The sequence below is a fragment of the Dipodomys ordii genome, unplaced genomic scaffold (genome assembly GCF_000151885.1).
Source record: "Dipodomys ordii isolate 6190 unplaced genomic scaffold, Dord_2.0 Scaffold36, whole genome shotgun sequence".
NCBI classification, from domain to species: Eukaryota; Metazoa; Chordata; class Mammalia; order Rodentia; family Heteromyidae; genus Dipodomys; species Dipodomys ordii.
In genome coordinates, this window is record NW_012267252.1 from 11,511,229 (window position 1) to 11,523,114 (window position 11,886).

The following is an 11,886-nucleotide window of genomic DNA, read 5'->3' on the forward strand; positions in this document are numbered from 1 at the left end:
GTAATCTCAGAAATCCTTTTCTGGAGGCACACAGATATATCAGATTTTGCTAACTATATTCTTCTTCTAAGCTACTTTTGATTATGACTATGCTATTAAGATATTACAAAGGCTGGGCTGGGAAGGTGGCTCAGTGTAGAGCGCTTGCCTTGCATGCATGAGGCCCTGGGTTCGATTCCTCAGCACCACATAAGCAAAGAGAAAAAAGCCGGAAGTGGTGCTGTGGCTCAAGTGGTAGAGTGCTAGCCTTGAGCTGAAGAGCTGAGGGACAGCACCCAGGCCGAGTTCAGGACCCACCACCGGACCTAAGAACAACAACAACAAAAAGATGTTACAAAAAGGCAATAGTGATGATACACCCCTGGAATCCTACCTCTTGGGAGGCAGAAGCAGGAAAGTCTGAGTATCTTTCTCTCCAATTAACCAGCAAAAAGCCAAAAGTAGAGCTGTGGCCCAAGTGGTAGAGTGCTAATGTTGAAAAGCTTAGGGACACCAGCATTCAGGCCCCAAATTCAAGCCCAAGAATTAAATATTTAGAAGTTTCCTGGTCTTAAATATTTGCCCTTGTGCTCACTTTTTTCTTTGTAACTTTTGGATTCAGTGCTCAGGAACGAGTCCAGGTCCATGCACGTGCCAGGCAAGCATTCTTCCACTAAGCTTCATTCTGGCCAAGTAGTCATTTTTCTATTGTAATGTATGCCTTTTGTCCTACATGTTTAGGAAGGAAAAACTGACCTCTTGGGCTAGGAAAGGGGCTTGTATAGAGGGAAGAGAAGGAGAATTCAAACTTTCATCATTGTCATTCCCCTTTTGTTAACACACCTGGAGGTTTTTTAAAACATTTTATTTAATAAAAGTTAAACATACAAAACTGAAATTAACACACATCCTAAAAGTCATCTTCTTCCATTAACAGGAAGACCCTTTTATGCATATTTGGCTTAAACTCAACTTGGGATAACTATGATATTCACTTACACCAACAAATGCTGGCAACTTGATCTAGTTAATAAAAATTAAAAACTCAGCTACGTGAACATAATATACAGGGGAATTATGGTCAGATTAATGCACAAGAAATACAAGAAACTCTGTGATGAAATATTCAGTACTCTTGTTCATTAATTTAGCCGTGGGTTTTTTTTTTTTTTTTACAAAAATAGTATCTACACTGTATACAGGGCTATACATCAGCTTTCTGTTTTCTCATATAAACATTACACATCCAAAAACTGGTACCAATACCCTTAAAGAAAAAAAACAGAAAAACAAAAACAAAATAAACAAAAACACCACAGAAAGGGATTTCATCCTAAACATGGTTTCTTACATCAAACTCAAACTCAGTTGAAAAAGAAATTAAATCTGGATCAATTTGACACACATCCCCATAGGCAAGGAAACAAGTTATTCAAGGAAAATCCTCAAAACTTTGCCATCTGCAAATTAACCTCCCATTAGGCTTGTCAGGACAACTGCTAGGTTTTAATGTAGAAGAATAGATGGAAGGATCCTTTTAGCAGATTGGTGTTTTACCTTCATGTTCCAATGAAATGCTAGAATATATGTCAAGTTCGAATCATCTGAAAACCCCAAGTTACAACTTACAACCTGCATATACCACACTGGGTGGTGGGGAGGCTGGTATCAGAAAGATCAACAATTCATCCTACTGCCAATTTAAGCAGCATCTGTCTAGAAAAGATGCCTTATTCAACAGAGTGAGGAGCTGTGGTAGTAGAAACAGGAAGTTAAATGAATAGCAGTTATCAAATGCAGTTTCTTCAAGTTTCACTCTATTGAAGTCAAACAATGACAACAATGGTATCCTCCTTACTCATCTAACAAATAATTTACCTTTAGAAAAATATAAGGATAAAAAGGTAAATGTAAAGCCCTGCAGAGATGAAATCAACAGTTTTTCTTATTATTGAGGCATCAAATGCCTGACATTGTATTTAGAGGTATCTTGATATTGTGTCATGGGTTTATCAGCAATTCCACAAGTTCCTACGCCGACTTTGCCAGTTACACTCTCTGGTGAAGCAAAAATACTCCTCTTTACCTAAGGAAAGAAAACAAAAACCATTTCCTGATCAGTGCTGGAAAAAAAATATCAATTTCAAACTTTAATGTTAAAATATAATCTACATCAGTACTTTTTTTTTTTTTTTCTGCCAGTCCTGGAGCTTGAACTCAGGGCCTGGGCACTGTCCTTGAGCTTCTTTTGCTCTAGGCTAGCACTCTACCACTTGAGCCACAGCACCAATTCTAGCTTTTTCTGTGTATGTAGAAGTGAGGAATCAAACTCAGGGCTTCATGAATGCTAGGCAAGCACTCTACCACTAAGCCACATTCTTTGCCCCCATCAATACTTTTTAAAAGTGCATTGTTGAGGGAAGTGTTGATATTGTTCAAAAGAAAAAAAAAATGTATCATAGTCAGGTGCTAGTGGCTCATGTTTGTCATCCTAACTAGTCAGGCGAGATCTGAGCTTGGCAGTTCAAAGCCAGCCTGGGCAAGAAAAGCTGTGAAATTCTTATCTCTAATGAACTACTCAGAAAAATCCAGAAGTGGCACTGTGGCTCAAAATGGTAAAGTGCTAGCCTTGAACACGAAGAGGCTCAATGACAGCACCCAGGCCCTGAGTTCAAGCCCCAGGACTGGCAAAAACAACAACAACAAAAAAAAACCCGAAGTACTCATTACCTGGCTTGTGTAACTGTACATCACCTGTACATTACCTTTATAGTAACAATTTTAAGTGCATTGTTTGCACAGTGTCAAAACTGAACAGAGAAAAGGGTCCCACCTAAAGCCTTTACTCCTAAGCTATGCAAAGTGTCACCAAACACCACCACTCACTATTCATCTAAAGCTTGCCTTCAGATGGATCAAAATCTTAGTTTTTCTGCTCAAATCCCAATAACAGACAAAGTTTCTGAGTTAGAAGCAAATGTTTCATTTAAAAATCATTTTAATAACATTTGCAGTTTTCATATTATAAAATATGACCAAATTTACCAACCTGGCCCTTTTTATTTTTAGAATACGCTCTGTTGTTAAATTGTTGCCATTTCACCTTCTGATCCTCTCTTTCCTGCTCAAGTTCTTTTATTCTCTGTGCTTTCTTCAAAGCCTTCTTCTTTTTATATTCACGCTGCTGGGCAATCATTTCTTTTCTGTGCAGAAGAAAAAAAAGTTTAAAAATTTAGAGATTTAAAGATGTCTTTCTTGCACACCATCCCAGTACAAAAAGAAAAAAAAATCCAACCAACTTTTAATTAAAATCAATATCAATCATCTAAGCATTACTAAAAAAAAAAAAAGCTATTTTTTATAAAACAGTGTCTCAAAAGGTTGAGGGGTCAGGTCCAGCCTGGCCTTGAATTCATGACTTTCCTACCTCAGCCTTCTGTGTGCTGAGATTTTACAGGTATGTCATGCCCAGATTGAAAGGGATGAGGGGAAGGTAAGGAGAGGTGTTGAAAAATACATATGTATGTGTGTGTAGACACACACACATATAGCATCTTTGTAAACTTTCAAGCATAAATATATCTATTACACCTACAAATAAAATACTCAACTATGACTTTCTATTTGACTCATATAGCTTTTGCCAATTATGCTTTGGGAATATATTGATTTCCAACATTAATGACCAGCTAAGCCCTTACCAATTTCTAAGTAAATATAGTTAACAAGTAACATTTGGAAAGATCATATCAAAACATTTAATACAAATCATATACTTTTACTGAGATTGGAAGAATTGGAAGAGCACAGTGAAATTATAACAATATTTGGTGGTACTGGGGTTTGAACACACAGCCTAAAATCTGCTCAGCACTCTTCCATTTAAGACATGTCTCTAGTCCAGCTTCTTGCTGGTTGTTTTAAAGATGGATTCTTAAAGACTTTTCTGCCCATACTGGCTTCAAACTGTGATTTCTGGGTTTCAACCTCCTCAGGAAGTTGTGACTACAGGTGCTAGCCACTGGGCCTTGGTGTAACTAACAATTCTTAAAAACAGTAACAAAAAAACCTGGGAGTTCCAAAAATCTCTAAACTAGCTTCTGATCCTAAATAAAATCAAACCTAAAACTATTAATAATCTTTGTTCACCTAACAGCAGCCAAAATTAAGATTTTTAAGACAGGTAATAGAATCTAGATGCTTTTGTACCATATAATCACCATCAGGAAACTAAAGGTGTTTTTTACACAAACTCAAAAGATCATGGGCTGGGAAGGTGGCTCAGTGGTAAAGTGTTTGCCTCATATGCATGAGACCCTAAGTTCGATTCCTCAGCACCACATAAGCAGAAAAGAGCCAGAAGTGATGCTGTGGCTCAAGTGGTAGGGCACTAGCCTTGAGCTGAAAAACTGAGGGACAGTGCCCAGAACCAGTGTTCAGCCCTCACTATGACTGTAGTAGACTGTAAAGCAATCTAATTATATTGAGGATATTTATGTTGCCTGGATTATAACAGCAGCTGCCTTCTCTCTTCAGACATTCATTCTTAAGCTGGAATCTCATCCTTCTACTTTAAAATGTTATCAGTGGTTTACAAATACTTTGTGAGTCCGGCTCTCTAAACCATCCACCTCCAGTTCCATGTTTTTATTACAGGAATTTCTTTCTGCTTCCCTTAGGGCCCCCCCCTTTCTTAAACATTTACTGAACTATTACTATGTGTTAAGAACTGTTACAAGCTTTATGAAGACTACCATCAGTCAATACCTAGTAATTTAGATGCTTGTCCCCAATTTCCAGAGGAAGAGGCAGATTTAAACCACTGCCTAACATCAAAATGCTTCATCAATAAGAGAAAAAGCGTCAAGCACACGTGTGTGTGTGTGTGTACACACACATACACAAATATTATAAAATCAATTATTAGACTGTGTTCTAGTTTACTCTGCTAACTTCTGCTCATCTCAAATCTCAGTTTAGATGTTTCTTTCTCACTCTGAAGTACCTGTTATGTCCCTTCATGACTTCTACAGTGTACTATGAAAGCACTCTCCCACCTACCCACCATGCTGGGGATGAGACCAGGGCTCTGCACATAGTAAGCAAAGAGTCTACCACTAAGCTATATGCCCAGCCCTAAAGCATTTCTTTCTGTGTTCTCTTCACTAACTCAGCAGGGATAAGGTCCAAGCTGTTGTTCACTGTAGTGTAGCACCTGCTGCCTTATAAAAATTTATTAAGAAGATACTGTTAGTATTCATTATCCTCTTACTGTTTATAGAATACCAAACTAGGAGCCAATATGTCTTCAACCTAGGCATACATATACAGAAAGTGTTGACTCTCTGTGACTACCTTCAAATGCCATGAAGTCCTAGAACTCTCTTAATCTACCCTGGTTTTTTGCAGGCTACCTCAAGTACTATAACAAACTGCAGAACACCCAAACTGCAGAAATCAGTCACTTACTTTGACATGGGTTTGTTGCCACTGTCCTCCTTTGCCTTCCGGCCTTCTTCTACAGGCTTCAGATTCAACAGTGGAGTCACTTCAGCATTGCCATAACCAGCAAAGGTGATTGCAGCGGTGCCATTTTCTTCGTCTATCTCCTCGATCTCCGCTTCATAACACCTGTAAAGATATCATGGCTGTAAGCAGGTGAGTAAAGATTTAGTACTCAGCCTATAAGACTTATACTGCAGTGATTCAACTATTAATATGGGTCTAAACTAAAACCTCTTCCATTAAATGGCCCTTCTGACAAGATCAATACAAAAGAATGTTTGGATAGATTCTACTATCAAATAAGTCCTAATCAAAATATTGCCAGGAAAATCGTTTTCAGATATATCTACTCGATGTGCTTTAATTTCTTTAAGATATTTCTTAAGAGACTGACTTCAGTGATTCACTTTCTTCAGTTATTCACTTAACAGAAATGAGAAAATCAACCACTCAACTTTCAACTTGAGGAGAGAATAATTTAGAAACCCCTACTCATTTATCCTTCCTTGGAGATCCAACTGATTCTTTTCCCCAAACTAAATCTAAAATTAAGTTGTATTAACAGCCAAGAAAACAGCCAAGAATTAAACTGGGTTCATAAACAACATTGCCTATACCAAAAGATTAAAATAGGGCAGTTCAAACTGAATAAAAACATCTTACCATTGTATCTTATTATCTCATGTTATAGTTAGTTTTTTCTACACTTACTGTCCATCTTCACTCCAGATTGCCATACACTTGTCTCCTACTTTCCATGAATGAGTGGGCTGAGTAGAAGCAAAACTGTCCGAACTTGCAAGTGTTTCTGAAGGTTGAGTTGACAGAAGGTCTTTGGTTAGTTCTATAACTTCCTAAAACAGAACATAAACCATAGCATCTTTAATAATTTGCATCACCAACCATCTTTTAGCCTCCACCCTCACCCCTGGGTGCTGGGAATGGAACCCAGGACACCTTGCAAGACAGGCAAGTGCTCTACAAAACTGAACCACATCCCCAACCTTTCTTTTTGTTTTTGAATAGAACTTATCAAGTCATTTATATAACACTAAGAGGGTGCTGTAATTATCTCCATGTAGATTTTATACTGCTGGTAGCAGAGCTATCTTTAAGCCTGCATACCTTCACCTTAACCCAAATACTAACAGAAATAAAAGTATACGTAGGCTTATCCCACACATTACTTGTGTGTATTTTAGCTGAGTAGCTCTAAGGATGAGAAAATAGGACAGACTGAATTAGATTGAAGATCATCAATAAGAGAAAGGGTCCTCAGTTCTCCTAAGTATCATTATATTTCATGGAACCACAATGTGCAAGGCATTACTTAGTAATAGTATTAACTTTCTACCCATTACACTCCTTGAAAGTTCCTGAACACCCAAAACAGAAATGTTAGTACACAATGTCCCCACTTACACATACTTGTGCTAATATACTGTAGTCATAGCCTATTTCCTTAGTATATACCTCATCCCAGTTGAGTACAAATTATCAGGTTAGCTTTAAAATATTCTATTCCTTAGTATTAAGCACATTAGCACAGACTCATTTAAAAGGAAAAAAAAATAAAAGTAACACGCAAAGGCAGGCAATGTCTTTGTGGCAAGTTCTTTCTAAACTGAGGGTTGCATACATTGGTTTAATTCAAAGGTGTGTTAGAAAGGGCCAAGAACTTAAGGTACAGATCAGCAAGACTCAGCCACCAATCTGCTACTCTGTTGCATTTAAAACAAAGTATATGTTTGGGGAGAATTACTGGCAAAGTTAAACTCTACTTAGTTTCTTCTGGCTCCCATTCAGGTTTCATAATAGTTGTTCTGGTTTAGTAGCCAAGGAAGTTAAATGTTATCTCCTCTCCTAAAGATTCTAAATTTTCCTGGCTACTTCTAAAAATTACTTAGATCTTAAAAAGAAAATACGTGGAGAAAGGGTCATTTTATAAAATAAAACAAGACTCAGAATTTGAAATTCAGAAAAATTTAGTATAACAGCTAGGCATGATGGCTCACACCTGTAAACATGGCTATTCTGGACACAAATACCCAGGCAAAAAGCTAGCAAGACTTCATTTCAACCAATCAGCTGGGCATAGTGACATATATTTCTAATCTCAGGTATACACACTAGGTGGAGTCTGAGGCCAGCCCTGGGCACCCTGAGATGTACATGAAAAGCAATCAAAGGCAAAATGGGGTGGAGAGTTGCTTAAGTGGTAGGGCACTGGCCTAGCAAGCTTAAAGTTGAGTCCAAAGCTCAGGATACCAAACAAAACAAAACAAACATAGTAATCTGTCAAGTTCTACTAGTTCCCAAGTAGTCAAATACTTTTTTTTACATCTAATTCCTGTAGAACAAGACTTTAATTAGTTGAGTAATCAGTTTTAATAGAGCTGAAAATAGAACCCAGGGCTTTATTCATGCTAGGCAAGTGCCTGTACCTCAGTCCTTTTAATGATAGTTCTTTGCAAATAAAGCAAAGGTGTTTCAAATAATATAGAACACAAAAAGGAGAATCAATTATCCAGTTTTGATCTTGGCTAATCATATTGACAGCTAAAGATACAATCCAGTAAACCTGACTCAGGACCTTACAAACTCCTTTATCAACACAGCCTCTACTGTGAATTCGGCCTTTGGAGGTCTCAAATTCAGATTCCAATTTCTTTAAAGGCAGAACATTTTCTTTCTAAATTCATAATGAAAACACTTCTATCCAAGAAAAGGATCCTGAAAAGCTGTGCATGTTATAAAGAACTTTCAGGACCCTGTACAATGAGCCTCTATAAAAAAACAAAACCCAGAGCATTCATTTCATTCTCTAATGCCTGGGTTTACATGCCCCTCCCAACTATTTATGAAAACTATTCTGATTTTTCATTAATTTCACATGTGCATATTGACCAAAGTATTAGAAAAACTATTGTATGTGTGAGGGGGTTCTTAAAGGTACATACCAGTAATTACTTTTCCTCCCCCAAGTCTGAGTTCTGAAACTGCTCCTTCATTGACAGATGGGCAGCAGTTACAGTAATCGGCAGTTCCAGGAAGCATCAGGTGTTGTGATCTACATATCAGCAGGTCAAAGGGGTGCACTCAAGCACTCTGCTTACTGAAGGAAGGCGTTTCGGGGATGCAGAGAGCCACTGTAATATATGAGACAAGTGACTTGACCCCTGCCTCCTTTAGAACCACTTTATTCAGCACAACAGCCTAATAAATCAGCTATTTTTGTGATTAGCACAGACTGCCTGGGGGCTTATCAGCTAGCCAGTCTGGATTTTACTATATCTACTTTGTCTTTTAAGAGAAAAAGACAGGCAGTCAGGATTTCAGTAGATTAATTTACTGCCTTCTGAGTAACATTATTCTGTAAACACAAGTACATGTAAAGATAGACAAAGACACCTTACTGGAAAAGTGGGAGTCACTGTAAAAAACTCAGAAAGGGCCACAAGTCAAAGGACAAATTAGTAACCTAGATTAATAATGTGTTTCCATTAGAAAAACACAAGAAATTAGAAACCATACGATGATCCAAAAAATAAAAATGAAGCCACAAACTTAGCATCAGTCTGAGCAGACTTTGCATCAAATGAATAATAAGCAGAGTTAAACACAAGTGGCCCAAGATACACACATCCCAAGGAGGAGAGAAGAAAAAGAGGGAATCCACAGCAAAACAGAAGCTATCACTAACTCAGTGGGGAGACAGTAAATGGAAGCACACATCTAAGTACTCATTTTACCAAATAAAATTTGACCGAATCTTAAAGGATGCTTGTCCATTTTTGAGCAGTTTTCAGTTCGAAACAGAACTATCCTCTAGTGATCAAAATAAAAAATGTAGGGGTGGTGGCTCAGTGGTAGAATACTTGCCTTGCATGCATAAAGCCCTGGGTTCGATTCCTCAGCACCACATAAGCAGAAAATGCCAGAAGTGGCACTGTGGCTCAAGTAGCTAGTCTTGAGCTGAAGAGCTGAGGGACAGCACCCAGACCCAGAGTTCAGGCCCCACAATTGACCAAAAAAAAGGTCAAAATAAAGTTTTTTCTTTCCCCTCATAATGGGATTAACAGAAACAAATGGATCACAACTGGTCAGGTAGGAAGTGGCGCTGTGGCTCAAGTGGTAGAGCACTAGCCTTGAGCTGAAGGACAGCGCCCAGGCCCAGAGTTCAAGCCTCGTGACTGCCAAAAATAAATAAATAAATAAATTTCTTCTTATATGGGGCTGGGAAGGTGGCTCAGTGGTAGAGCGCTTGCCTTGCATGCATGAGGCCCTGGGTTCGATTCCTCAGCACCACATAAACAAAAAGAAAAAAGCCGGAAGTGGCTCTATGGCTCAAGTGGTAGAGCACTAGTCTTGAGCTGAAGAGCTGAGGGACAGCGCCCAGGCCCAGAGTTCAGGCCCCACAACCGGACCCAAAAAAAAAAAAAAAGACTGGTCAGGTAAAACATTCTGTACCATCACTATTTGAGCTATTTAAGCTTTTAAATCTATGCAGTCCAGCGGTAGTCATGTATGGCTATTTGAGTAAAATTAAAACTTCAGCTCCTTGGTCATGCGAGCTGTATTTCAGATATTCAACAGCCACACGTGGCTAGGGCAGGCAACAGCAACTACAGAAAAGGCTCATCATCACAAATGTTCTAAACAGTTACAGATAAGAGGATATTTTATAGATAAACGACTCCTAGATCACAATGAATGAACCCTAGGAAAGCCTTTTCGGTACCCATTAAGGTATCCAGCACAACAGTTTCTCCCTACAGCACCTGTGCTCTATAAATCATTTTACAACAGTTGTGTCCACGTTCTAATTTATTCCAGAAATATTGAAAAGATCTGCTAATAATGTTGTTTCAGACTCCCACTCCCCCAGTTCCATACACCTCTCTTACCACTGCCCAGAAGCAACAGACAGCATAAATACTGGCACTCAATGTTTCCTTTTCTCCAAAGGAAAAAATAACTGCTTTTAAGTTGGTAAAGGGAGATGAGGCACCTTTCCAAGACAAGAATTAAGCTGTAAGTACACCAGAGGTCAGCTTGCCTCTGTCAGCTCCCCTTCAACATGCACTCACAGAACCTGTGAGCAAATCAAACTGAAAAGACCAGGGCAAGCCACTGAGTTATTTTTACAGGAGGACTGAGAAGTGGGAGAAATTGTTCCCCCAACACATTTTCTTACTGAATGGCAGCCTGAAGTTCATAGGTCTGTCTGGCTTCTATATATTGATGAAGGGTACATAGTGAAATCCCAGATACTTTCTTTTTTAAAATAATATACTTATTTCAAATTTATCCTAAATCTAGAATCTGGTTTTGAAAATGTCAAACACATTTTAATTATGCCCAGGTATGCTCTTTCAGAATCCCAAGTATGAAACTTCTTTCATATAACTGTCATTTGTTTGCAATTGTAAAATCCCTGGAATAAAGGGAATAATTATTATGTAAAACATAGATTGAGTAGAGAAAGATCACTGAATCAAAACTTAAAATGAAAACTACAAATTTAGGTTCAGAATCCTGAAGAGGGTCTCAAAATGAAAACTTATAAACAGTACTTAAATACATTTTCTTAATCTGGTATCCTGAGAAACAGGTATTTACTATCATGGCTTTTTGTTTGCCTTTATAAGCCAGAATGTGTTTTCTAAAGTTTCACACTTACTGAACTCCTTTTGAACACATCAACTTCAACAAGAATCAACAAGTACCCAAAGTCTAGTCCTAAATCCAAACACCTACACAACACTGATATAGAAAATGTGTATCTCCAAATATTTTTAAGATGTGTTTTTAACCTATGGTGTTACCCATTAGATTTGAAAAACAAAAAGCCACATTTCAGGTTCAAAGATCTGGTGTAATTTGAGAGGATCTTAACCAGATTAAACTTAAATCCTTTACTTTTACCTTTTGAACTGTTTCCCTTGCCAAATCTTAAAAACTAAAAGCACATTCCATTATGAAGTTTATTCTCTTGAAAGTCTTTCAAAACCAACTTTTTAAAAATCCTATAAGCACACACAAGATTTACAGAATTGTATTCAAAATGAGGGAGCAACCCTCTTCTCTGGAGGCCTCACAGCCTATATACATATTCTCAAACACACACACACACACACACACACACACACACACACACACACACGAGACCTCCTTCCAAGGACACTTTTGTGTGCCTATAGATTCTAAACAATAACTTGGAAAATACAGAAATACTTTCTCAGCAATGTTAACTCCAATTGTCCACCCACACTTACTTGTAAATCTTTCTTCAGTTTTAACAAATCTTCATTTTCTCCATTTCCAGACAGTGCAGCTTCTACTTGTTGTAGTTGGGCTTTGTAGCTTGCCAGCTGCTTTGCTAGATCCTCTGACATCTGG

General features: G+C 38.1%; 1 protein-coding gene across 1 annotated transcript; it reads right to left on the reverse strand.

Moving 5' to 3' along the window:
• Positions 1 to 828: 828 nt before the first annotated feature.
• On the reverse strand, positions 829 to 11,886 carry Smndc1 (survival motor neuron domain containing 1). Its single transcript, XM_013017860.1, has 5 exons — positions 11,763 to 11,886; positions 6,196 to 6,338; positions 5,449 to 5,610; positions 3,029 to 3,182; positions 829 to 2,065 (listed from the first exon to the last, which is right to left on the reverse strand). Exons 1-5 carry the CDS (start codon positions 11,880 to 11,882, stop codon positions 1,928 to 1,930), a joined length of 717 nt encoding a protein of 238 aa, XP_012873314.1. The 5' UTR covers positions 11,883 to 11,886; the 3' UTR covers positions 829 to 1,927.